General features: G+C 40.2%; 1 protein-coding gene across 1 annotated transcript in view; it reads right to left on the reverse strand.

Annotated features, from left to right (window-relative positions):
• Window positions 1-9,209, reverse strand: part of NOX4 (NADPH oxidase 4) — a gene marked incomplete at its 5' end in the record, with an annotated part of 102,581 nt that extends 93,372 nt beyond the window's left edge. Inside the window, 2 exons of the mRNA XM_082278934.1 lie at window positions 8,330-8,425; window positions 9,153-9,209. Of these exons, the coding sequence (XP_082135060.1) occupies window positions 8,330-8,425; window positions 9,153-9,209 (153 nt within the window). The remainder of the gene's footprint in view (window positions 1-8,329; window positions 8,426-9,152) is intronic.
• Window positions 9,210-27,780: the final 18,571 nt, after the last annotated feature.

Here is a 27,780-nt window from a genome sequence, read left to right on the forward strand (position 1 = left end):
GCTACAATGGCCACAACCTCAGCAGCTGAGCTGGGATTTTACCAAACACTTATGTCACTCTCCAAAGTCGGATAAAAAAATATTATGTGAATAGCCACAAAAAATACTTCTCTATCCTTGCTCTCAGTAGCCTAAAGTGACTTCAGAACACAGCAAATATTTTTGAACTGTGAGGCAAAATGACTAGAAATGACCCTTGAACTGACTGAACTTAGTGAAAAGTAAAATGTCTCTATAATGCACTGTTTGCATATACAACACTGTCTCTATTTTCATCAAATCCTCTAAAGAGAAACTGAAAATGAGCTACACACCTCATGGAATCAATAACTTCAGACACAGGGTCATTACAACATATAAGAATTTTTATGGGGGCTTACTGATGTGCTACAGTATTGCAGCGATTAAATGAGCATGATTTGAAAAACTCAAGTATTATGTAGAACTGATGTTATGCAAACTCCAGAAGTAAGCTGAATCACTTGTAGCTGTTGACTAACACCCAAAATCTGAAAATGTTGCAATACCATTAATGAGCAGTTTGAAAATTTTAATAAGTTCTGTTATTGAATGACCTATATGATACATCACTAGTTTCTCAAGAATTTATTTTGTCTTTGACTTTAAACATAAACTAGGCATGACATCAGTTATCCAAGACTCTCTTTACCAAGCACAACAATTTTGCTTACAAAACTTCAACAAACAATAGTTTATTCTAGAAGAGAGTTAATTCTACACTGTATTGTATTAAATAAATGAAATAATTCCTGTCAGATTTCAAGGAGCATTTGGACAATGCTCTGAGGCACACAGTGTGATTCTCAGGATGTCCTTCTCAGGGTCAGGAGTTGGACTGATGGGTCCCTTCCAGCTCAGCATATTCTGTGATTCTAAGTAAAATGCCAAACAATTTAACAAATATGAAACACCAATGATGTGTAGAAAAGGCTACCCTACTGACCTTCCTTTGTTTTCCTCCACTATTTAACAAATTGCAAATATTCATTCACAATGCAATTACTATGGAAGAATGCCCTTACATTCATCCTAACTCAATGCTATCAACACCTGTATGAAGCAGGAAAAGAAAAAAAAAACTAAAAAAAGAGAGACCAGCAAACAACTTCTGAAATATGCATTGCAGTTCCAAGAAAGTGCATTCAAATATTAAAGTATTGTTACCAATGGTTCATATAAGGTTTTACTCTGAAGAAATAAAGTTAAGCAGTATTTCCTGCAACAAGCCCATGACTGATTTGCAAACAATGGTAAATACATTTAGCAATTCTTAGAATCAAAATTCACACAAGAATAAAAGGTTTTAAGTTTGCTCTTAATATATATCCAAAAGCTAAAAATATCACCATGAAACTAATCCTTTCCAAATGGTTTCCAATAGATCTCTTTCTTAACTTCCTTTACATTGCCTGGGTGGCATAGTAACAAATTAACATAGTACCTTGCTGGAATTTTAAACAATAGTAGAATAAAGAATGATTTTTGCTCTAAGGCAACTCACTGGGTCTAGAAGGGAATATATATCCTTATTAAGTAGTTAAGAAATGAGAGAAATATAATCCTCTTTTCTTCCTAAATATTTTTACTGTCTTAAGAAAAAAAAAATAGTTGTTAAGCATGTTACTAGCATGTAAAATTTCTGCAGGATCAAAATGAAAAAAAAAATCCCACACCCAAAATCTCCGCTGGACACTATTTTATCCAGCTTTGCTGATACTAAATTCAAGCATTTAACCACCTCCTTCTGTAACCTGTCTACCTGGTAAAACATACACAGGTATCCAATTTTATGGAGGGGCAAAGAGGCATAGAAAAACTAAAGGATTACTCAAATTTACAGAGTAAATCTGTGGCAAAGATAGTAGGGAACTGGACCATCGATGAACTCAAATCCTAAAAACTAGATTAGATTTTTCTCCAGACAAGTATAAAGCAATCACCACCTTCTCCACAGCAGCATAAAAGAGCTTCAGAATGTAAGTTCTCCAGTTATCCCTGTCTGATGTACAGTCCCACAGAAACCCAGATGGACTCCTTTGTACAATGTACAAAGTAGGACAGAGAAGTGAAGAGTCAGTTCCCGTCATATCTTGCTGTCAGCAAGAATGAAAATGAGATAATGAGCTTTCTCTGTTAGGAAAATGATTTCAGTATTAGACTGAGGGCTGAAGTACCTTACTGTACCATGTACCCCAGAATTCCCCAAAGTTTATCAGTTATAAATACAGAGATGAACGTTCCCTGCAACTGCCATGCACAGAAATCTGATATTTGATACATAGTTGCAAAATGAAGACTTCAACAAACACTGTCCTATCTTACCTTTTAAGTTAATCTTGTATCAAAAAAATATTAGAATAATGCAAATACTTCCACACCTGAGAGTGATGTGATTCTTTTTCTCAAGACTTCACCACCTAAAAGCAACAACCCTAAACAAGTCATGGTGCAATAGAGACACCACACTTGATGCTCTCTCTGAGAGCCTTTCTTTAAAGTTTTTCAGTCTTCTATGGTTCAGGGCCCCTTGAAATGTTCTGGGAAGACTCACAAGCCTCAGGCTGCTCTGTAGACACGGGTCACAGACTACCTCCCCAAATCAGTACTGGAGCAGCTAAAGCTAGTTATTTTCCTAGGTGGGACAAACTGTGCTACACGACATACCTCCTTTGACCCAACTTCCTTTTCTTCATAGAGTACTCCTTGTCTTGAGTAACAGAGCACTGATAATCTAAGATGAAGGACGGAGCTGAACTCTATGCATAGCAATTATTCCCCTTAGGCCTGTCAGATCTGGCTGGAGATCTAGCAATAAAAACATGAAGTAGCTGAAAGGGAGGAAAATGTGAGGGTAGGGGAAACCTACCACAACATGTGAAAATTTCTACAAAAGTTTGACTTGGCTTTGCTCCTGAAGAAGGAAGGTTTCAAGGAAGGACTCTGTAAATCCCAATCTCATGTACTGCAACCCTTTAAAAATTCTTTTAAGTGGTGCGATATTTTTTCATATGTATGGGGTATCTTCCCTGCACTATGCAGAATAGATATTCTCTCTGTTCACTTGTAACTCATCACACAGGCATTCTTTGAAGGCTTTCCATTTCTTCCTGTCTACAAGATTAGGTCATGTTCCCATTTTACACGCAGTGTTTTTGTGTAGGATGTACTCCTCCTTCCGCTTACGTCAGTCATTCAAATTGAAGAAAGCAACTAACTTAATCTTGAGTGCAGTAATAGCTTCTAGCTTCTCTGATAATCTCCAAGCAAAGTGTATCCACTTGCAGGGTTTTAGGCCAACTGTTCATCTTGATTAATCTATTAATCAGTTAATTTAATGCTAGAATCCTGACTTCAAGAAAGACAATCTAAGAAAGTACTTGTCAGTGTTGCTGAGTTACAGGCTTCTTTATGCGTCACGCAGAATGATGCACACAAAGACAGGAAGGGATCTCAAGCTTTCTTCCACATTTGAGTGTTCCAGATCATCCTTTTTCTATGACAACATCACAAAGAGTGACAGTGTTTTATATATTAATGAGCAACAAGAGCCTGAATGTTCATCCTGCAAGACCCAGCATGATCTAATCTCCATAAATTTTGTCATGAACCAAGGGACTAAGGGTACCCAAGTCCCTCCAAGAGATTCACAACACACTACAAGTCTAGATGATATAGTAGTAAAAATCTCAATCATTTGAGATGTACCTCTACTAATTCAACCTTCACCACTGACAGTTTCACAAGAAGCTCTGCAAGGGTGGAAGTTTTCCCATAAAACTTAGTAATATAGGTGTCCTTCACTGGATTACTGCCATTTGAACTTGGGGAAAAAAAAAAAAAGGCAAAAAAGCAAACAAAAGAAATATATGGTACAATGCTCAAGTTAATCACTGGCTATAACTGAGAATAAATCTCAGCAGTAATGCTGAACTGTTGACTGTGGAGGACAAAGGGTTGAAGGAAAAAAATATTTTGGCAAACGAAAAAAATTTAGAATGAGGCAGAGAGTGCAGGAAGAGATTTACTTGAAAATTGAAAGGGACTATAAAGATAAAGTCTTGTGGATTAACACCCTCAGTCTTCACTAGGGAACTCTGTATATATATGTATATATACAGCTACCATAGCAACATAAATCTATTATTAGACATTTTCACTACATGCAACACTCTAAAGAGCAACTCCTGAACAGCCTGGTTAAAAGGCATCTAAATCTCAAAACCACACTGCATTGAGGAAAACAAAGGATCAAGATGCACAGCTTCCTCCAATGTTAAGATGTGGGGGATAAGCAGGTTGCAGTGTGGTTGAATAATGATCAATGAAAGTGGAATTTGGTCTCAATTAGTAAAATCTCTATCATTATGATAAACTAGCGAGGAGAGACATGAAAGTTACTGGAACATCTGGAACATATTCCAAGCAGTGAATAAAAGTGACAAATGCTATGCACAATATTGCACAGTAAGAAGGCAGCAACCATATAGACAAAATAGTGAGGCAGCACTTTTACTTTTCAGCCCCATTTTCAGTTATTCAATCTTTTTCCAAAGAGATCCTTCCAACAATGCATTTTCTTCACTTTGGTCCGAAACCCAGAAGCTTATTTCTCGCATTAACCTTTGACTACATCACAGTTATTTGAGCAGGGACAAGAGAAGGAATAGGGAAAGAGACCTTTCATGCCATGACAAAATGAGCTCAAAGCCCTTTCTGCTCTTGGGGAACTCAAGCAACAAAGAAACAAGTATTTCATTCAATGCTGTTAAAGCAAGACTTCAGTTCTATAAGGCCAGTACCAAATTTATGACTGATTTTTTTTGACCAGGCACAAGCAAATTTCTTGGGCAAAAATACAGCCAAGCTAGTCTGAAGGGAGAAATCCTGAAGTCTGTAAAGAAATCCATCATCTGGACAATTTCACTGACTGAGCGGACTCAAAATCTCCAACACTGAAGATTTTGGAGTCAAGTAATTAAAGACTCTCCCATTCTGTAATTTATGCCGACTACACGTTATAGTATCTATCATGAACACAAAGACTACTCATTTCCTCTTTACCAACTCTTTTATAAGAAATTTGTGTCTGTTGGGGATTTCTTTACAGGCTTCTCTTCTTTAAGCAATGTAAGACCACAAGTTAACGTATATCAAATCATAAAAAAAATTAGATTCTTAATCGTGTTTTTGAACCAATGTCAATGAATGCATTCATAAAGTAAGACTATGACCTGCAGCATTACAAGCAAGTCAGTATCCAAAGGGACGGTTCATCAAAGCAAAACTACTGGAAAGGGATTTGCATCCCGTGGCAAACTTTCACTGAAAGCATTATGTAACCACAGAATGATTCTGGTTGGGAAGGGACCTCAGGATGTCTCTGCTCAAACCTCCTGTTCTAAGCATGTTCAACATCAAACTCAGATTAAGTTTGCTCAGAGTTTTTTGCCCAATTAGGTTTTGAAAACCCTCAGGGGTAGAGATTGCACAGTGAAGAGTTCAGGGTCTCAAACTGAGCGAAGCAGAGGTATTTGACACAAAATAACACTAAGTTTCCTGGTACATAAAAGGTTGATCAACCTCCTCCTGGTACATTACTGCCTTCTACTTACTTGTTCCCTTTGTGCTTCCAGGATAGCACCATGTTCTTAGTGCCTTTTTACAGGTATAGAATTAAGGATCACAAAGACTGCCATTGAAAGACTGACTGAGAGTTAGGTACCTAAATAATTTTAAAGTCCTGTTCTAAAGTATCTTGTTCAACATCACAGAGAATGCAACTGGAAAAGAATAAACTCTGTAGACAGCTGAAGGGAAGTAAATCACTTCAGTGACCACTGAATGAAAGACTAACCTCATTCTTTCTCCTTCACATCAGAAAGAAAAGAGATGGCATAAAAACATGGCACAGTTGAATATACTCTGGATATTCAATCCAAGATCTCATTTCATATCACAATCTGATTTCCTACAGCAACCCTTCTGGTTCTCCATTCTGTTACTTGGTAAACAACAAAATTACCTGTGGTAAATCTTTCCATGCTTCAAGTACAAAAGTTCTTAAGGTGATTATAGCCTATTGTAGCATACTAGGAAAGAAAAAAGCCAACTCCTTAGGAGACCTCGCAGAAAAAAAACAAAGAAACTTTTTTTTTAATTCAAAAAGTGCCACTCCTTTTTGGCAATTTTGTTAGCTCTCTGGAAAAAGGAAACAGTTGTCATGGAAGTATCCATAAAAGAGATCACTCGGTTAAGATAAAAAATATCAACTGTTGAATTACAAATGAAGAATTTAATCTAAATCTCAAAATCTTCGGACACCAAGAAATGGCAGAGGCTCTCAAGCCCCTCACACATGCATGGAACCGAGAGGAGACTGGTTATGCAGATGGGCCACGGGTCAGTGACTATACAAACCAAAAGAGAAAAAGAAGAGGGGCAAAAATCCCCGTGGAAGGCAACCGCAGCTATAGTATTGCTTATGCCACCTCCTGAGGAAACCAAATTGGATTCAGTTTTCCCAACCCTTGCAAAATAATCTCTATGATTAATACACACGCAGATATACTGAAGAGAAGGGAGAAAGCTAACTTTGGAATCTACAGGATATATTTAGATTAACTGTAAAAGGTAAATTGCAAGAACATTCTACAGTAGTATTTTCAAAATTTTAAAATTCGTTTCATAACTTTGACCAAAAGTATCTTCTGGTCTTAGCTCTTCACTTTCAACCTTATTTTAGAAGTCCCTAAATTTCTGTGGTACTTTTTCCTACAGTGGCAGACACACAATTATACAAACTTAAAAGCTTGACCTCCTAGTCTTCATCTCCCCACCAAGACAAGGAATCTGTTGCCTGAGTCACCTCACAGGTTCTGAACACACATTAAGTTATTTTGCAAGTTTCTTCCATTTTGAAGTATACGAAAACCAAAAAAAAACCCAACCAGATGACGAGCTGGTACGAGGCAGACGAGTCATCTGAATTGAGAAAAACTTGCTGATTGATACCAGCTGACAATCTGGTCCAACACATTACCCAAGAACATTTGCTTTACAAACAACCCATTTTCTCTGCCATGAACAAACACGGTTTTCAAATGGATGCACTGGGTTACAAAGCCACTAGAAATTAAGGTAAAATTAAACACATTTTCCTGCTTTTTCTGTCAAGAAAGTCACCACCGTGAAGGATTTAAATATTTTCATTCCCTTCTTTTTTGCACTACCTTTGCTAAGATTCATTCTGGAACACATCTGAATCAACCATAAGGAGAAAAAAAGGAAAAAATTGTATCAACTCAACTTACTTTCAAGGAATATCACAAAACCTTATGGTACTGGCTAGTCATGACAGTATCAGCCACATGAAACTATATACCCTGGATTTACCAAAAATAAACCCCAGAAGCTCTACAGCAGATTAGGATGTGCATCATCTGTGTTTAATCCCATGTCAACTTTCTATTGAAATCCATTCCTGAGTATGACACAGTGTTACAAAGCATCGTGTTCGTCAGCCACTTTTTCCTGGATTCTCAAATTCTGAGCAGCCTGCGAGCATTTTCCAGAAAGATGTTAATCCTTACTCTCTCCCTTTAGATAGACCTTTTTTTCAAGTGACTGCAATGGCGTAGCTGTGGATAACCCAAGGCAGGCTGGTACCTCTCATCTCCAGATGACTTTTTGGGTTCATTTGTTGGTGGTTGGTATTGCCCACTAAATCAAAATACCTGAATCTTCATTAAACCATTCAGAATCCTTCTGAATAAACCAGTTCAGAATCAGAACTTACTATTAGAAAACAAAACTAAAGTTTAGGCATTACAGTGAATTTACACAGAACAGAGAATCTATGAAAATGATGAAGACTGAAAAGAACTAAGACTTACTAAAAGAACTCCCTCAGCAAGCATGTATATTACAATAACTGGATTGGAAAGAATTTGAAAACATGAGACCATAGCTTGCTTAATGTTTTGATGACGAAAATTGGAGCTCCAGTCATTTGTTGAGCATGTCTGTATTCCTGTGAGCCTGTCTGCTGCTGGGAACACCGGGAGGGAAGAGAGGAGGGGAAAGAATAGCTGTCCCACACTTGACTGGCTCTTTTTCTTCTCAGAAATGCTCACCTTCTACTCCTAAACAACTGTCAGAAGTATCCCAGTAATTTCTTACTTGATCTTTCCCCACTTTGAAAAGATATCAGGCAGTTTGTGTCATCTTTGATTAGCAAATGCATTCTGCCCCTTTCCCATCCTCGAGCATCCCAACTTCCACGGCAAAAAGTAATGTCCAGGTCACTCACCCCCAACATCTGATGCAAATAATAATACTGTAGACCTTGATTATAAAGCAGGAAGGTTTTCCCGAAGAGCCATACATTGAGGGAGAGCCAGAAAAACTGAAATGAAACAGAAACAAGAGATAGTAAGTGAAAGTTACATGTCCAAACTTTTCAGTGTTCATTTCATTCATAAAACTGATAGGTCTGTAGTTTCATAAACATATGTAAATGGAATGGGAAAGCAAACTTCAAGCACGGAGTATGTTTTAAAATATTAGAAGGAAGAGCCGCGATTTGGGAAATTTTTACTCTCATTGAACTTCACAAAACTTTTTGTGTCTTAAGACAACCGACAGCTAGCAAACACCCACACGCAAGACGCTATTCCAAATCTTTAGCTGGATGTTGCATTTAAGAGACTCAGAGAATGAAAACCAGCAACAAAGAGACAAAGGAAGAAAGAACTTGACCTCCGAGAAGCTGCATTTTCTCCCTGAAACTTTCCCAAAGAGAGCCTAACAAAGAGCAAGCACACGCGCAGCGTGGGCGAGCCCGGCAGGGCACGGCCACCGGCACTGTCCCGGGCCATGGCACCCGCGCGCATCCATCCCTGCCAGCCGCGCACCGGGACGCGCACGGAGCACATCCCGCCCACCCGTGCGAGCCGCGGCACCCGCACCGCGTCCTGCCCTGCCCCGCACCGCGCCGGGACGAGGTGCCCCGGCCGTCCGGACCCGCGGGGCAGCCCCGGGGCCGGGCCCCGCCGCCTACCAGCACCGACCCCCTCCTGAGCGTCCTCCGCGGGTCAGCCCCGCCGAGGGGACCCCCCCGGGGCCGTCCCTACCAGGAAGAGGTGCTTGCTCCCCTCGTTGGCCAGCCAGCTCCTCCAGGACAGCGCCATGGTGCGGGACGCCCGCGGGGCAGGACCGAGGGTGGGGGGCGCCGGGCGGGCGGGCGAGCCCTCCTTTTCAGCCGGGCCGAGCCGCCCTCCCCTCTCCCCACCCCTCACCCCCCGCCCTGTCTTCCGGCCGCTGGGGCGTAGCGCTCCGGCCCCGCCGCGCCGCCGTCCAGCCCCGGCCCCGTCCCGCCGGCGCTGCTCCTTTGTCCGCGGCCGAGCGCCCCGGGACCCGCAGCGGGGCCCGGGGGGCCACCCCCGGAGGGCAGCCTGCTCTCCCCTCCCCTGCCCTGCCCTGCCCTGCTCCGTCGCGCTGCGGTGCGGTGCGGCCGCTTCCTCGCATCCCCCACCTTGGGAAGCGCGTTTCCCCGCAGAGAATCCCGTCCGTGGGGATCCCACTTGCCCGGACCCCCATCCTCGCCCGGGCTGAAATGTGATACAGAAAGCAGGAGGGAGCGGGGGAGCAGCGGTGCATGCAACTGCTCTGCAGTTCGGGTGAAACAAAAGAGGTTGTCCAAGAAACTACTGTTCGGGCAGTACGTGAGGCCCTCGAAAGCCGGGAAGGGACAGACTGTGTTATTTATTTGAAGTCTGATCCTGCTCCATCAGGTGTCCCTGGAGGACACTGGAAGAGGCCGCCTCCTGCGTGCCGGCGCGCAGTCGAACAGCAGCCGAGAAAAAGGGGCTATGGGTATCTCCACATCCAGTGTCCAGAGTCTGGATTGCTACACTTTGCAACCAGTGTGCTTTTACTGATGGTCTTTAATGGGTTTGGGGACGGTGGGGCTTGAGGGAAAGTTGCACCAGATACTGATTTTTGTATTAAGAAAAAGCTTTTTTTAAAAAATGGTTGTTGCTGGCAACTTTCAAGCATGACGGCCTTGTGAGTCAGCGGAACAGTTCCACCAGGCATTGTGGTGCACACGTTGCTCCTTCAGATAGCCCCAGCAGTGGCAGCTGGCAGCCGAGCAGGGCTGGTTTTCTGGGAGATGTCAATCCAAGGAGCAGTGCTTAGTAGTCTCATCCAGTCCAGTTTGAGCTGGCCATCTTTCTTTTGTGATCTGGAAAGTTGCCATTTTTTACCTCCTCATGAGCCACTCACCAAGGGTCCAGAGCAGAATGGAAGGGGGCAAAGTGCCATCTTTCTGCAGTTTGTATAAAGGTGGATGGAGTGTCTGACCCGTGTATGGTCCTGGGAATAATGAGTGCAAGTAGGGCATGGCACCTGTGAAACTCAGTTGAGAGTATTTTTGTTGAAGCAGGAGCTCTGTCTCAAAAAGTGGCAGGATTTCTGTGGCTGTATGAAGTTTTAGGTGAAGTTTTGAAATATCAGGACAGAGGATTACATCTATTTATATCATCTAATGACACTAAAAGGAGAACTAGTGAAAGGGAAAATATATATTTTGAATTTAAGACTCAACAGAACCATAGTTTGGTGCCAAAGCAGCCCTAACAGCAGACGCAATAGTACAGTTTATTTATCTTGTTTGCTATTTCTATTCATTTCCTTGCTTCTGTTGTAATGCTAAGGAAAATGGAAACTGCTTGCAAAGAAGCAGATGATGAATCTTCTCTGGACAAGCATGTCAAAGCTGGAATGGGAGAAAATAAAAACTGTAGGATATATCAGGCGTAATAACATGGGGCCTTGGTGAAAACTGAAGCCGAGGAAACACAAACAAAACCAAAATAATTTGCCCATGCTATATTTGCCCATTAGAAATGGTTCTGAAAAATCAGCTTATGCAGGATTTGACTGCCCACTCACTTGAAGCTGATGACTCATGAGCCAGCACTTCACTGCCTACTTACAAAGTGCCATAAGGCATGTGGAGCACATGACTCATGCTCGTCCACATTGGATCCTACATCATATCTAGGTACAGAGCAAGGAATGTGTTTTTGTAGAAAACATCCCTGTTTTCCTTCTCCCTGGAAACAGCCAAGGGCTTTGAATCATTATCCCAAGAAGAATGGCAAAGACCAGTGCCACGCTAATACATATACATTCTTCCTCCATAGAAAAGGCTGAGTTTGCAAGTGGCTAAATCAGGCCTTTCCAAGGATTTCTTGATGTTCTGTCTTCATTTTCAGTTTTAAACCATCCCAGATGTATATCAGTGTGTGTTTTAAAGTTATTGGTACGAGCACTCAGAAATGGCCACAGATGCTAGTTATGATCCAAATAATTAGGAAAGTTATAATATGACTCTCAAACATCACTTGAGCTCATCTCTCTTCTGATTTGTGGACATTCATCCTCTGGTTATGAGTCTTTGTGCTTTGTCCTACCAACTGGACAGAGCACTGCCGAGGTAGGCAGCCCCTCTTTATTGGGTTTGCATGGCCAGGTGTTGGTAGTGAGAGGGTCTGCAGGGGTGTCTTCTGTGAGAAGCTGCTGGAAGCTTCCTCCAGCAGAGCCAATCCTGAGAGGCTCCAAGACAGATGTGTCTCTGGCCAAGCCTGGGCCAATCAGAAATTATGGTAATGGCTCTGTGATAACATACTGAAGAAGAAGAAAAAAAAATTATTGTGCAGATGTAATTGGGGCAGGAGAAGAGTGGGATGAGAACAGCCCATGTGAGAGGAACAGCCCTGCAAACCCCTAGGTCAGTGCAGAAGGAGGGAAGGAGGTGCTTCAGGTGCCAGAGCTGAGATTCCCCTGCAGCCCCTGGTGCAGCCCATGGAGAAACAGTTGTGCCCCTGCAGCCCATGGGGGTCCACGGTGATGCAGAGATCCACCTGCAGCCCTGGAGGAGACCCATGCTGGAGCAGATGGAGGCCTGAGAGGAGGCTGTGAACCCATGGAAGACCTGTGGCAGAGAAGGCTCCTGGCAGGGACCTGCAGACCCACGGAGAGAGGAGCCCATGCTGGAGGAGGTTTCCCGATAGGACTTGTACCCTGTGGGGAACTCGTACTGGAGCAGTCTGTTCTTGGAGGACTGCACCCCGTGGAAGAGTGATCCACATTGCAACAGTCTGTGGAGAACTGTTGCTCATGGGATGGCTGCTTCTCGTTGAAGAAGTTAAAGGAGAACTGTCTCCCATGGGAGGGACCCCATGCTGGAGCAGGGGAAGGACTCCTCTCCCTGAGCGGAGACATAATGACCATAACCCCCTTTCCCCATCTCCCTGCGCCGCTGGAGGTAGATCTGGAAAGGAGGGAGGGGTGGGGAGAAGGTGGTTTTAAGTTCTTATTTATTTTCATTATCCTGCTCTGATTTTGTTAGTAATAAATTCAGTTGAAATCCCCTATTCCAGTCTGTTTTGTCTGTGACAGTATTTGGTGAGTGATCTCTCCCAGTCCTTATCTCAACCCATGAACCCTTTGTTTTATTTTCTCTCCCCTGCTCAGTTGCAGAGAGGAGTAATAGAGAGGCTTTGGTGGGTGCCTGGGATCCAGCCAAGGACAACCCACTACAGCCTCCTAGACACTGAACATAGAGTTTCTCTGGTAATGTTCCTTCTACTGCATAAGCAAAGTCACCCTGACTGCACAGTCAACTTCCAGGCCTACTTCCCATCAACATCCTCTGCACTCAAATGTATTCTTCTGAAGTGTATTTGGGTGTGCTGAGTGTTGTAGTCAATGTTACAGACACAGCTTATAAGTTTTCTTGTGCTGGAATTCTGCTTATGTACCTGAGAGGGATCCAGAGTCAAATCACCTAAACTCCCAGGTGTCTCCATCTGTCAGCATGTTGTGACCGTCATGCAAGTTCCTGCAGTGATGGCATGTGTTGTTGCGAGCACAACACTCTGTCCTTCCAGTCTGGGGAGTGATCCAGGCACCTTATCTTCTGCTCTGTTGTGGCCTAGATTTAGGCAGACAGGCCCTTCAATTCTAGATGCACCCCTAAGGGGGTTTGTCCCCTATGCCTTCTCGGAATATTTACCCTTAGCACTGAGGTCATGGGAGGAGAAGAAAATGTTGGCACTGACTTCATTACAGAGAACAGGAAAAGTGCAGATTCTGCATTACAGCTGAGTGGTTACAGCATTTGCCCAGTAGTGGGAGAGCTGGACCTTTCTCAAAGAGCTGGAGCCATTGCTTTCACATCCTAGGAAAGTTTTCTAACCATTGCTTTTCACTGGGGTCAAAGAAGGAAACAATTTCCGAGTCAGTCGCTGCACTGCCAGGAGGGCAAGAGAGAGAGGTCAGAGAAAATCAGAAAGAGATGCTGGCCAAGTGGTAACAGCACACTGAGGAAGAGAGAGGGTCATCTAGGAAAAGGAAACTTGGGATGCCCGTTCATTTTTTGTTTCCTTTGGAAGAAAAAATGCAGAACAAATTTCAAAATCCAACATGTTTATAAGAAAACTGCAATCACAGGAGAAACCAGAACCAGAAAGCTTTTCCCACAAATGAACTTGTATTTCTTGGAAACTTTCTCATTAAACTTAAGCTACATGCTGTTTACCTTCATCATTTTTCCTATAACTTTAGCACGTAGTCACAACATAAGGGTAAAATAGCAATCAAAGTGTATGTCACTGTGAAGATCTGTGCCATGTGAGTAATATCCTGTGCGATGGCATACGGCTTTTATGGCATTACACGTTGTATCATTTCTTTCCCTTTTTGAAACTGGATCTTTACATTTGCTGCATACCACAAGATCAGCTTGCTTTCTTGTATGGTCCGTGATGGAGTCGGAGGCCTCCCTAGGGTGAAATGCTTCTCCAGGTTTGGGTGACAGCCAAGTTTATCAATTTCCATGAAGCTACAGTGATTCATGGTAATGCATTATTTTCTGCTGCCATAGTATCTAGGAGTATTAGGCATGGCCCAGGCCCAGAGTTTACCTTATCAGAAAGGTGAAATTTATGTCCAAAGACTTCAAATGAAAAGTCAGACAACAGTAGGAGTTCTGATTCTCAGTTCTTGTAGACATGGCAAAATGGGCAGCAAGGCATGAGTACACTGGTAGCATTAGCAGGCTGTGAACTCTCCTAAACCAAGCCATACAGCCACTGCTCAGCTCCATGCTACAAATTCAAAAATATGAGGGGAGATCCTACAGTATTTTGTCCTCAAATAACCTCCTACACATTCCTGATTCAAAGAAAGATAGCACGAAGACTCCAACACACGGCAACATCATTCATCACAAAAGAATGCAAGCACATAGCACATGGAGAAAATGTGTATAATAAATACAGCTGGAGTGCATTCCACGACAATTTGAGAGAAATGTCAGTTATATTTATTTTTCCAACTATTTGTAAGATTTTCTTGAACGCTTATTTCAGAACTGAACCACAGATCTACAGATCATTAACACACTGCATCTTGTTCCTTGTAAAAGCTTTTAGATCCTGTCTACCTTCCACTGAATTATGGGTCTTTCTTTGGTTTTGCTGTGAGTGGGAACCAGGTTTGAGAATAGTACAGGAGTTAAAATGTATACTGGATTTATTTTAGAGGCTATTAGATTCCCCCAAGATGGCCTTCCAGAGGTTCTCAGCCAATTATTACTGTATTTGGCCAATCAACTCTGAAAAGATCTTTGGAAAAAAGTCACCAAGCTGTTAACTGCAACTCTTGGAGTGGGACCAGCCATCTGATTCCTTATCCACCAAGTGGTCCATCCAACAAATCCATGTCTCCCCAGTTTAGAGAGAAGGATGTGAGACAGTGTCAAATGCTTTGTGCGAGTCCGGGCAGATGACATGAGCTGCTCTTCCCTTAAGCACCAACATCATAACGCTGTCATAGAAAGCCAACAGATTTGTCAGGCACAATTTGCCCTTAGTGAAGGGCTGTCAGCAATCACCTCCTTGCTTTCCATGTACCTTAGCATAGTTTCCAGGGAGATATGCTCCATGATCTTGGTGGGAACAGAGATGATACTGACTGGCCTGGAATTCCTTGTGTTTTCCTTATTACCCTTTTTAAAAATGGGGGTTGTGTTTCCCCTCTTCCAGTCAGTGGTAGCTTCACTGGCCTGCCACAAGCTCTCAAATAGCATGGAAAGAGGGTTAGCCACTTCATTCACCAGTTCTCCCAGGATCTGTGGATGCATCTCATCAGATCCCATGGACTTGTGCATCTTTAGGTTCCTTAGGTGGTCTTGAACTTGATGTTCTCCTATAGTCAGGTGGTTCTGCATTCTCGCAATCCCTGCCTTTGTCTTCCTTGATTTGGATGGTGTGTCTGGAGCACTTGTTGGTGGAGACTGAGGCAAAGCTATTGCGTCAGCCAATTTAACTGCAGTACTACACTCAATATTATTAATGCTTACGGACCATGAATAAAAGCTATTGAACAGAGCTGGTGTGGAAAAAAAAGTTACTGCACAATCGCATTAACACACTACCACTGAATATCAATCTCTTTTCAGTATTTAATAAAAAGGTGATATCTCTCAAAGAGAGACCAGAGCTTTAGTGGAATCATTAATAGTCTTTAAGTCTTTCAACAATCCATGAACTAGGAAAAAACTGGTCAAGAAAGGCTTCATATCAGCACAGTCACTGCTCAGGTAGAAAGGGAGAGCTGGTTAAGAGCACACAGCAGTAATTTAAGACAAGAAATAAAACATGTCCAGTAGCTCACACCCAAAGTGATGTAGTGCATACTAACATTGTGTCAGGGTGGATCATTCAGTGCCAGGATACTAAAATCAATGCCAAATAATCTGCAGTATCCAAGTTTCCCGGGGCACTCATCAAGAAAACATCCGTTTCAATTGACTTAAAAAAATTTAAACAATTATAGTACAAAGTACAGCTCTTATAGTTTACAGACCATAGTTTACAGAAACTCTTAAAGTCTACAACACAACATCCAAAATCTTGCTTATGCAAACATCATAAGTATCAACATTGAGTAAACACTCATAATTCCCCAACTCGTAGAATAAAAACATTTTTCCTTGGAAGAGTCTAAAGTTAAAAGCATCAAGACTGCAGATCTGAGAGGCTGGCACATTATTCTGCATTAACTCTGCCAAGCTGGTGTTTGCGCTTTTACTACAAAATGAGCAGGGCAGGAAAAAATTTGGAAAGACAAGGCAAAGGAGGGCATGAAGCTAACAAAGGATGTCTGAGAAATAAAGGTGACTTCTATGATTACAAAAAAAAGTAAAATTTTTTGAACATAGCAAGATAAAAAGTGATCATATTTTAGTCAGATATTCCAGACATTACGCATTCCTACCTGAGGGAGAGTTCATTCTTTGGCTATTCACATTGTCACACATCACAACCCCCTATAATAAAGTTCCATGGACAACTTTATTACTCTAATTTACTTTGGGGTTACATTTGTCTTTGTAAAACCTGCTTGAAGGACTCCTGTAGACTACTTCTATAGAAGTTCACTTCTGTCTGCACGTTTGAGAAACAAGTTTGCATGGATATTTAAAGAAGAGTTGTTCAGATATATCTCTCCTAATTACTCTGCCTTTAAAAGTTTGCTTTTTGAAAGATGCCTCTAAGTTTCTTTTCTTTCAAGATGTGTCTTGCAGCTAGTACAGATAGGCAATCTGAAGTGCAATACATGCCAAACAAACAAAACAGGAACAAACAACAACAAGAGCAAACCATCCAACCAGAAAACCAACACAAAAGCACATAAGCAAAGACTGGAACCTGTCATGACAGTAGTACAGACTTCAGGCAGACAAGTTGACTCTGCTATACGTCTGCACTTCCTGGGGAGCTGAGGACTAATGCAGACACAGTGAAAGAGCAAGATCTGCTTGGCTTGGAGAGAAATGGTGATATTGATGCCTTGAGGGGCCTCCTAGAAACAGAGACTAGACAGGAGTAAGGGAATAAAAGAGGTATTTATTTGAAAGGCCTTCAAAGGTACCCCCTGGGGAGCCAGAGGCTACTGCCAAGATGGACCCCAAGGAGGACAACAGGAAACACGTTCTTCACACTTTTATAGGTTTGGTTCATTTGCATATCAGGGTTAATTCTGCAATTAAAACTTCAGTTTAATGATGTAATTCCCCTCTGCTTGCCCCCCTTTAGAGGCTTTTGGTTTATACTTTTTGGGCCTAGGATGGTCTGGGTGTCCTTGGAGAGCAGGCCTGGAGAGGCTTTGTTATGTCTACCTAGCATGAGAGAGCAGAAGTTAACAGGCTACAAGAAACTTCAGAGTTACACACTAGGCAGTACAGGATTTGAAAAATATAAAAGTTAAAACCTAAGGCATCAATATGGGATTCAGTCTGACAAAGCAGCTATGGTTGGAGGTAAAAGTGTAAACACTAATGAGGCAAAGCACTCTACTAGCCTTTAAATAAAGAGGAACACCACTACATGAATAAATATTTATACCCTGGTCATGGTTAAGTTTAGCCCGGAAATTAGATAAGGGGCTGGAGTTTGCAGGAACAGCTTTCCAGTGAGAGTAGCAAGAAAAGAAAAAAGAACTTTTTAGGAATTAGAGCTCTATTGTTTTATGAAAATGACTGTATAGTATCTGTCAGAGTAAGTGGAAAATTATTAAATGATACAGTTTCAGAAAAGGCCTTCTACTTCAAACACATTTTCCAGAAATCACTGCAATGACCAGGAACTCCCACCCAGGACTCCCATCAGCCAGCCATGCTCCTGACTCCACTACTTCCAGTTTCAGTAGTAGGTTTTTGGATCAGAATTGCTAATTTCATTCTGAAGTTTTATTTTCAATTTAATACTGAACACACCATTGCTTTCTCTTTCGTTAAATTAAAATCCTCTTGAAGTTTGTCAAGAATGTGCTTCTTATTTTCTGAATTATAGGCCTTACTCCAGAGGTCAACTGTTTTTGTAAAAGCAATACTTAATTTTCTTGCTTGATAATTAATTGCACCACAAATTTAACTCATATTTCTTGCTTAGCATGACCTACAAAGGCAATCTCATAATGTCAGTGAATACCCACCCCTTGTTGAGTTTCATGAAGCCCAGTGACGTGGAACTTTCAGGGGATCATGTTGCATTTAGTGCTAAGACAAGGTAAACAGTATCAGGAAAGATAGTTTAGAGAAGAAAGATTGTGAACATTATGGAGAAGATTATAGGGGATAGACTCGAATCCCCTATTTTATTCAATTAGACTCTCATCCAGTAAAGGTCTTAGGCACACATTTAACTTTATAAAAAAAATAACAAGCACTGAGGTCTAAGCACTGCCTAAGTTTGCCTACAGTTAACTAAAGGGATTTCTTTGCTCACTGAGGGCTTTCAGCACATATGTAACCGCTTTGTTGAACCAAAGTCTTGCACAGGAGTAAATGGGAAGCAACATCACTGAGGTGCATGGAATTGTCTCAGTTGGACTGGGAACAAAATGTGGCTTGTATTTCTCCTTGTTCTCAGTATTCTAAGTAACAGAGCCCATTTTATTAGAGAAAGCCATTATGAAAAACCTTGACACAAAATGCTGCTGGCTTGAGAACCTTTATGTTAAATGCATTTCAAGCTTAATAACACTTTTAACAGTTACTGAGTATCTAGAGGCTTATTTATGATTTGCTTATAGCTATTGATATGATTTTTTTTTTTCAGACTGTGCCTTTCCTTTGAAAAATATCTAGGTAGAAAATTAGGACAAATCTTACTTATCTGAAACTTTTTTGTGCTTTTGTACTAGACAGTCTTCTGGGAGAAGCTGAAAGTCTCCTTACTGTATAATAAGGTCTTGTATTAGAGTTAGTGTTCTTTATTCCTCTGGAGTCTCAGGCCTTATACAAACCCTTGCAAATTAATGAAACATGGTTTCTGGTGAGGCTGCTTGAACTGAACCTACCAACAACATCAGAAAAGGTGGGTCTGGAGTTTGTGTGAGACCAATTCCACAACTGAGAAATAAAAACTCCTGCATGGTAGTTGCACCCCTCAGCTATGCAATGAGTGAACTATTTCCACAACCATACCACAACCACAACTATTTCCACTACCCCGACCACGTTGTATGACAGCACTGTTGTCTTTTGCCTTATTTATGTGGTGCCTCTGAAAACTTTGCTGCAGTCATACCTTGCTGTATTGCAGGTCCAAAATACGTTGGCCAAAGGCTTCCCCCTGGGAACAGTGCCACTACAGATTATGTTAAGCCTCACTGAAACTAAGGGCTGTAACCAGCTTCCATCCCCTCAGCTGAGAGAAGCATATGAAGTCACTGAGGTCCATCAGCGAAAAACTTGTTGAAAATAAATATCCGCAGATATGAGCCACGTTACTGCTCTAAAAGACAAGTACAACAAAGCTGAATTTATTGCAGGACAGAGTTTGCTACATATTGATTAAGAAGAGAAACATTTGCATTTGCATGTGAATGCGTTGCAGGATAAAAACAGAAGAAATGGAAGAAATGGATAAGCTGTGACACCTTCAACAAGAGTGTCAGGATTTGTAGCTGGTGAAAAAAGCATGGAATGCCTGTGAAGATCTTGTTTGTTACTGGATGTCTTGCTAGGAAAATATAAATGTATATTCTTTATGAACAAACACTTTTTGCAAATACTGTAGCAGGAAGTGCTTGGTTTCTTCGTGCATGTTTTCTTCGAACATTTTTGCTTTCTGCAAGTCTAGCTCCACTGATTAAAAAAAAAGGAATAGCATAGATATTAATCACATGTTTTTTTAATTCATTTACATACAAAATTAATTGTTCAGTAATTCCAGTTTTCATCTTAAGGAAAATATATGATATAACTTTGAAAGAAATGCTCTTCTTCCACCAAATAAGAATTCTTCTTACCGTTATTCATCCTTTTTTGTATGAAGTACTATGAACACTTTATAAACTAGATTAGATGAATAACATTAACTTTCAATTATACTGGGCTTTTGGAATAACATCAGTAATTCCTCCTTACTTGGTCATTTGTTGCCTGAAGGCAGTTTCACTCTTTAAATGTTATTAAAAAGCAGAGGTTTTTTTCTCTCACAAATTCAATTTGAAGTACATTAAATCATTTAAATAATGAATTATATGCTTGAGTATTCTTGGGCAGATTTTTTAGATGTTCTTTCATTGCCCTGTACCCTCAGTGGAACTTTATCTATTATTGCCTGCTTTGGAAGGCAAAAATGTGAATTATAGCATCAAATAAACAGTTAATATTAATTATTTCTCAAGAATTTAGAGTGGAAATATTTACAAAGATATTTAAAATCCAAGGTAAATAAACAGCATAATTTTTCAATAATTTAATGCAAAGCTAATTTTGCTGTTTGATTAAGAAACACGAGGGGAAGGTGAAATCCGCTTGGCAGAAATGAAATGCATTTACATTTTCCTTCCAGTAATGGTAATGGACTGACATCAGAGGCAAAAAGAAATAAACAAACAAGATATAGTCAATTTTCTGTGAAAAACATGAAATGAAAAACATTTTGCTGTAATTAAATTGCTTCCCCAAGGAAACAAATTTTTCAGTTCAATGCTAGAGTCTTTCGTTAGATAACATTCCCCAGCATCTACAAGGAGAGTGCTGAAACACAAAGGTACTGGCATTTTTAAGTATGTAAATCTGTAAGATTTTATTTGACAGGAATTAATGCTTTAATAGGGAAAAAACTAGTTCAGCATAAAATTATTTGTATGAGCTGGCTGCTGTTTCTCAGTGTTTTTCTCCTTTCCTTATCTTGCCACACATTGGTGAAGGAAATCACAGACACATTCTCATCATATTTCTCTGCAGGTAGAGCTACATGTCATCTATGTTGTCCTTCTTCCACCAACACATGCTTTCTTGAGTAATCTGAGGACCTTAGTTAGCTATCTAAAATTTCCAGACATACAGCAATTTGATCAATTTATAGTGGTGAGTTTTAAACTCTTTTTTGGAACTAGGCCCTGCATGGAGGGTTTTTGTGGGGTTTTGGCAGGGGGAATTGTTTGTTTGTTTGTTGTTTGGTTGAGTTTTTTGGTGCTGCTTTTTGTGGGGTTATTGTCGTTTTTAGGTTTTCTTGAAACATGATCATTTTACTCCAAGAAACCGAAACATAGTCCATGGTGATAGTGGAGCAAATAAGAAAACCATGGAATGAATCCCAGATCACTGAGAATGACCATTAGATCTAAAGTTTGTCATTGAGTGGCATCTCATATTGGATCCATGTGTTCTGTCCTCAGTCCAAGGAGATTCAGTCCTGTGTTTTTTTTCCCTACCACCAGTTTCCAGGGTAGGCTGGAATGTGGACATGCCACTGAAACTCTCATCCAGTGCACTAAATGATGCAAAATTCAGGAAGCAAAAAGGAAGAAGAGCACAAGTAATATTTTTACTCCGCTATAGTGGAAACGCATAAATAAAAACTATGAATTTTCACTTACAGTCCGAGCTCCTTGCATTGCTACTGAGTAGAACATTAATAAGCTAACACAACTTGTCAAAAACAGATGCTCCTAAAATTAGTTCACCAGATGTTTACCTTCTTCATTTGTGTGTAATGTCACACTATTACAGTAGAAGCAGGTAGATTCAGAAAATTATGTATTTTTATTAGTATTCAATGAATGTTTTAATTTGAGATACAGAATTTCACAGTGTATCTTCTGATACATGCTGTGATATGTTTCAAGAAGATGTGATAAATGTTTGCAAGGCATTAAAAAATGTAATTGCAAAAATTAAAGGCACCTGTATGTTTTTCCCAAACAAGAGTTTTATAGTTTCCACTTTGGAACAAATTTAGAAGATAGTTTTTGTTGTGATTCAAAATACCAGTGTCTTTTGTGAAAAAGAGTTTTGTTTTCCTTTCTTTTACCAATCTCTCAAAAAACTCAGTGATAGGCAGTGAAGGAATACTGTAGTGACAGAATTTACCATGGGAAGAATGGAAGCTTCAAAGTTTGTCGGGGAGAGGCTCCTCTTGTGTCACAAGGTGCAGAAAGGACCCCCTTGCTTTCTAAACTTCTTCCCAGAAGAAGGTGCAACTGGGTCCAATCTTAGCCCCAGACTTGGTAAAAGGCTTCTGTCTAAGGGGTTATAATATGTGTAATTGATCCTTTATAAGATTTTGTCCCACAGGACTAAGGATGGCAAACCAAATGTATTTCTATGACTAAAATAAATAGTCTATCAAAATGGATGGTGGTAATGAATAGACTAAAAACCTTAATCAGAATTATTTACTACACAGAATAGATAGCTACAACAACTAGTGTAGTGCACTCTTAATGGAAGCAAGGTTGAAGCAATGGTGTTAAAGGGAAAAAGATTATTAAGTAGAGATTGACTTTTTTCACCCATACCCACCTGTGGCCAAATCTCTTCTGTTCAGCCTGAAGGAGAAACCTTGAGGAGCATCCCTACTTTAAGGTGGAATTTCCACACACACTCTGAGAAGGGGTATGTTAGAAGACCTTGCCATTAAAAAGTGGGACTGGGTTGTCAGTCATGTGTCTACAGTCCAGGAGTGTCGCCTCACTGTCACCACCAGTGTCAGCTCAGCAGCCTTAGATAAGTTATCGGTATTATCACTTGTTGATTCCTTTATCAGGAACTTTGTCACATCATCACCAGTGCTAGTTTCTGTCAGGAAACACTGCACTTCTCCAGTGTTTTAGCTTTGGCTTTGATGAGTCTCATCATTCTCCAGCACCAAAAGAACAGTGACTCCCATTCTCCTCCCACCAGTGATAACTTTTGCAAATAAGGTATTGCTCAAGCTGTTTTACCTCCACTTAGGCAGAGCATCCTGCTACCATAGTAGATGCTCTACCAACATAGCTCTGTTTCAAGTCTACTGCAGAATTCATGACTTCCAGCCTATCCTACTTCTGTACCAACTGCTCTTGCTACATCTGTGTCTCCTCCCCATTCTCTCTGGCATCTGCATCTGGTTCCTTATCCTGATGCTGGAAAGAGATGACACTAAAAGCAAACCACACATGCCTTCTCCTCTCCCTGAGGTATAACATTCCTTAGGGCAATGCTGTCGAGCATTTGGGATTAGCAATCTCAAGTGAGTGAAGAAGGTAGAGGCTTGCACATCAAGATAGTCTTGCATATTGAAAGAGTGTATGAGAAACAGTCTCTGCAGCCCTTGCTTTGAGATAAAGCTCTCAAGGAACGCTTTGGTGTCTCAGCAAGATTGGGCAGGGAAGAAAGAAAGGAAGGTGAAGCGGAACGATGCCCGCAGCTGGAGTCACTTAAAAACCTAGTGAACTGTTTATAAGAGCTTTAGTAGGATTAGTAAAAACATAGATATGTGGGTATTTCATAGGACTTTGAACAGTATCATCTGTTGCATTAATAGAAATATTTACCCTTTTAACTGAAAGTAATTCCAGTAGCATTTTGCATCTGCTATGCACCAATCAGACAGGTGTGAAGTAACACATGCAAGGGCAACAGTCATGCCTGGATGGGAGTGCTGAGAACCTGGGTGGTCACCACATTCCCCAGGACACAAAAGTAGACATCCTTCCTTGAGCAGGGCTAGTACAGCAGTGCTGCAACTGTTTATCACATCTTCCAGCCAAATCTATGGATTGTATGAGTGCTGTTTGTCTATAGACTAAACACTAAACTTCATCTCTTTTAGCAAAAATCCACAGTGCATGTGCTTATGTATGTATAAAGATAAATGCATGTTTTACTGAAAGTAATATCTCTGTTGTAGCCACAACCAGAGAAAGCATTGTGATGCTAAATAGGAAAATGCATCTTAAAGATCCTGATAGCATTTTATAGTTTTATTCAATTGTTTTATATCCCACAGTATTTTTAAGTATAATTATTTTCAAATGTAAATGCCAGGAGGAACACTTTTTACATCCATTTCCTTTTCTATGATTGCTGTAGCAATTTATAGAGTTTATTTATACAGTTTATCTTTTTAAATAAAGAACTCCCAGTGGTTTGGCATAAAATTGCTCTAATTCAACAAAGAATCTGAACCTACCACAGAGAAACTGATGTTCTTGCTGAAGAATGTTTTGAGTGTTTACCTGTTGTTCTACATAATTCCTAAATTATAGAATTCACATTTTTCTACTGAATGCCAAGATAACACTTGACTTTAAGTTTTTCATTGACCCTTATTATTTGTCTTAACTTCTACAGAAGTTAAAAATTGGTATTTAAAAGCTCTGTTGTCCAAAGAAAGTAAATAGTCATGTATTTTAGGAACAGTGGTTGCTCTCATAACCTTCCTGCAGCAGGAACAAAGGTAGCAAGAATGACTTAAGTGGGCAGAGTTGCAGAAATTAAATAAAACCAAAACAACAAAAACCAGAACACTTGACAGATTTTCATCATTAATGTTAATTAATTAATTAATCAGCATACTAATGTTCCACATTAGTTTACATAACTTATAGAGCGCATTACTTTCTGAAAGCAAAAATAATTGAGAAAGTATTGGTGTTATTTTTCTAATCACAGCTGTTACCCTTCTGTCACTTTCATTTTTTTAAGATGGCCTAGACAATGATATTTCAAAGGAGTGTCAGACATGTACTGAAGTGTGATCAGTGCAATTCTAATTTAGCTGGACTTTTCTCATGTTTTGATTATAAAACTATATAAAGAAACAAAAGAGGGTCATAAACTTATGTATAACAAGTACCTTTATCATGCTATATGAAAAAAAAAGAAAGAAATCCAAAATAATTTTTTAATATAACTTTTAGAGTTTGTTATTACATTAAACATTGTCTACTTTTTATTTCAATGAACTAAAACGAAGTAACACTGAACACTACAACAGAGTTCCTAGAAATGTCAGTTCATTGGGGTTGCCTAGCCTGGGGGCTGGAAAGTTTGCTTTCTTATTGGTTTCATTCCAGAACAAATAAAGCTAACCTAATTCAGAAACAGTATGGCAATACTGTATCTAAAATGCATCACTGGTTTACACCAAGGTTCTTGTGCTCAAGTTTATAAAAAAACCACACTTAAAAGAAACATTCTCATAGGAGAATGGCAGAAGTGCATTTTATATCAAAGTAACTAGTCATGTAAAGAATGTCACCACACTGGCTAACACCATCCTTCGCTGTGCCTTTCCATATTTTCCAAAGATAGGAGGCACAATAAGATGACTAAAGTCAAGGCAATGGATATCAAGGACACTAATAACTAGAATAGGTAGTGGAAGCCCACCAGCATGGTCAAGGTTTTTTGTGAGCATGATACTGAAGGATTTGAAGCAGGCCATTGAAGTGGCTTTCAAGATTTTTACAGCAAGATGCTTTTAGCACAAATGACAAAATAGGAAAAAGACCAGTTTGTGTTGACTGATGAATTTAGTAAGTGGACCAAGAAAGTCAACAGTACTGACTGAAGAGGGTTGTTGATTGATATTGCGATAGCAAATGAGAGTTAATAACCACCAAGGTACTTAATAATCCAAGTATTTTATGTTTGAGGTCAGTGAAAAGGAGCAATTCACCACGGAGATTGATAAAAATAATAAGGAATTTTCCATATGAACAAGGGCAATTCACAAATCAGTGTCAAAAACTTCAGTATTGGTAGCAGGGACAAGCTGCAGTATCTTCACATCCCATTTGTAAAAGATCAGTAATAGAGCTCTAATCTTTCAGTATTCAGAGAAGAATTGCTGATTTTACTAATTCTAATGTAATCAGCACTGTAGAAACCTAGATAAACAGGCAGTGGGGGATTTTTGTTTGTTTGTTTCTGGAAGATTAATACTCTGGTTTCACTGAACTTCAGTGAAACGAAGCTCAAAATAAGCAACTGTTCTGACTGTAAGACATGATTTTTTTTTTTTTTCCCCAAAATCTTTAACTCAGTGTTTAGAGTCAGATGTTTTAGATATGAAATACATTAGAGCAGAGACTGGAAATGAGGTTGCTTGGATTTTCCTCCTCTGCTCAGAGAGCTGTCTTCTGCCCTACAGAATCCTACAATCCTTGTGTAAAAGAGCAGGGTCATGCTGTCACCAGAGGGAAGACACCTCTTCCAGCCCAGCCTGACAGGCTAGTGGCAAACATACCCTCCCACAGAGCACATAGCGTGAGTTTTAGTCCCTGAGCTTGAGAAATATCTCATCGCTAATCTTCTAGCATCTTGCCCATACGCTCTCACTATCAAGATACTCAATCAAATCAGTTATCATCTTATTCTGTAGTTGAAAGAAAAATAATCCAATAGTACTTAGCAAAGTTCCCAGTTTGAGAAGAGTTTTGAGAAGACCTGTTTGATGTAGCTCAGCTATCATTAAAATTTTCAGATGAGAACATGACTTGGGTGAAAGCAAGTATTGGGCAGCCTGTTACCTTCTGGGAAGAGATGCCTAGGGCCTGAGTAGAAACACAACTTTTAAGATGCCTCAGAATTGCCAGAATTAAAGTGACGCATCTAAAAGAGCATGAAGTAGTGCCTGAGTTTGCATAAAATGGAGATATCATCTCACTGTGCAAGGAAGGAGAGTCAGAACTGTGGGTATTAAGACCATGAGCATAACTTGGCATCCAGAACCATAATCACAAAGTCTGAGCAAACTGCCATGGTACAAGCAAAATGAGTGGTCTGGGGACAGCTCCAAGGAGCAGATGCTTGTATGACAAAGTCCAGAAAGGCTTCAGAAACATCACAAGGCTTTGAGAGGATAGATAATCAAAAAAAAAATGTTAGCGGATGTAGCAGATTGACTAGTTACAAAAGTTAAAATGGAGAGATAATAAGGAGAAAAATCCTTACCTCTCAGAGGAAAAGTAAAATAAAAACAAGACATGCCATTCTGTCATAATAACCAAGACCTGATGAGAGACAAAAACTGTTAGTAGACTTTTTCTTTTGTCTTCAGAAGACTGTCTCTGTACTCTTAACAAATCTTGTGGCTTGGATTCTTTCTTTTTTTTATTAGATCCTTTGATGGAGAGTGCTCAGCAAATGAACCATCTTGCTGTTCAGAATTGTCTTTGTTTCTATTTTTTATTTATCTATTATTTATTTGTTTCTTTTTTTCTTTTCCTCTTTACCCAGTGTGTGGCCTCACACTTTTCCGTACTGCATCACACACAGAATATTCTATTTCCTTAGGAGCTTTTTTATTGTGTGCATTACTGCAGAAAATAAGCATTGCTAACTTCCACAAATTTGCATGCAACCTTGTGAGATATCGTTATTTTACAGATAAGAAACTAAAGTGGAGCAATTTTTCCCTAAAGTGCTCACTGATTCTGAGATAGTAAAGTTCTTTAGTTCTAAATCCTTTATTTTTTCCTTTTTCTGCTCTCCAGTTGTGTTGGCTTTTCACTTGTTACATTACAAGATTTACAAGATCAATAGCCCTCCTCATCTTTTTGCCTTGTCAGTGCTGAATAAACAAAGTGGGATGATAGAAGATAATTTTTTCCCACACAGATTGAGAAAGAATTTGCGGTTTTGGCCATCTTTCCAGGCACATGTCAAGTATTGGTTAGTTAAACAACAGTTTGGGGAAGAGAAAAAATTTGGACTACCGATACCTTTCCTTTGCTTCCACTTTTTCAAAATAGTTCTCTAGCCTATGCAATACACAGGCAGATTCAACTCACAAGGGGATTGCTTTAGGGAATATGTGCTCTCTCCAGCCCAGCAGTCTACTTCTGTAGACTAAACATAACAGATATGTCTCCCCAGCACTTGCAGGGCCTTTGCAGTTT

This window comes from Coloeus monedula (assembly GCF_965178545.1).
Source record: "Coloeus monedula genome assembly, chromosome: 3".
NCBI classification, from domain to species: Eukaryota; Metazoa; Chordata; class Aves; order Passeriformes; family Corvidae; genus Coloeus; species Coloeus monedula.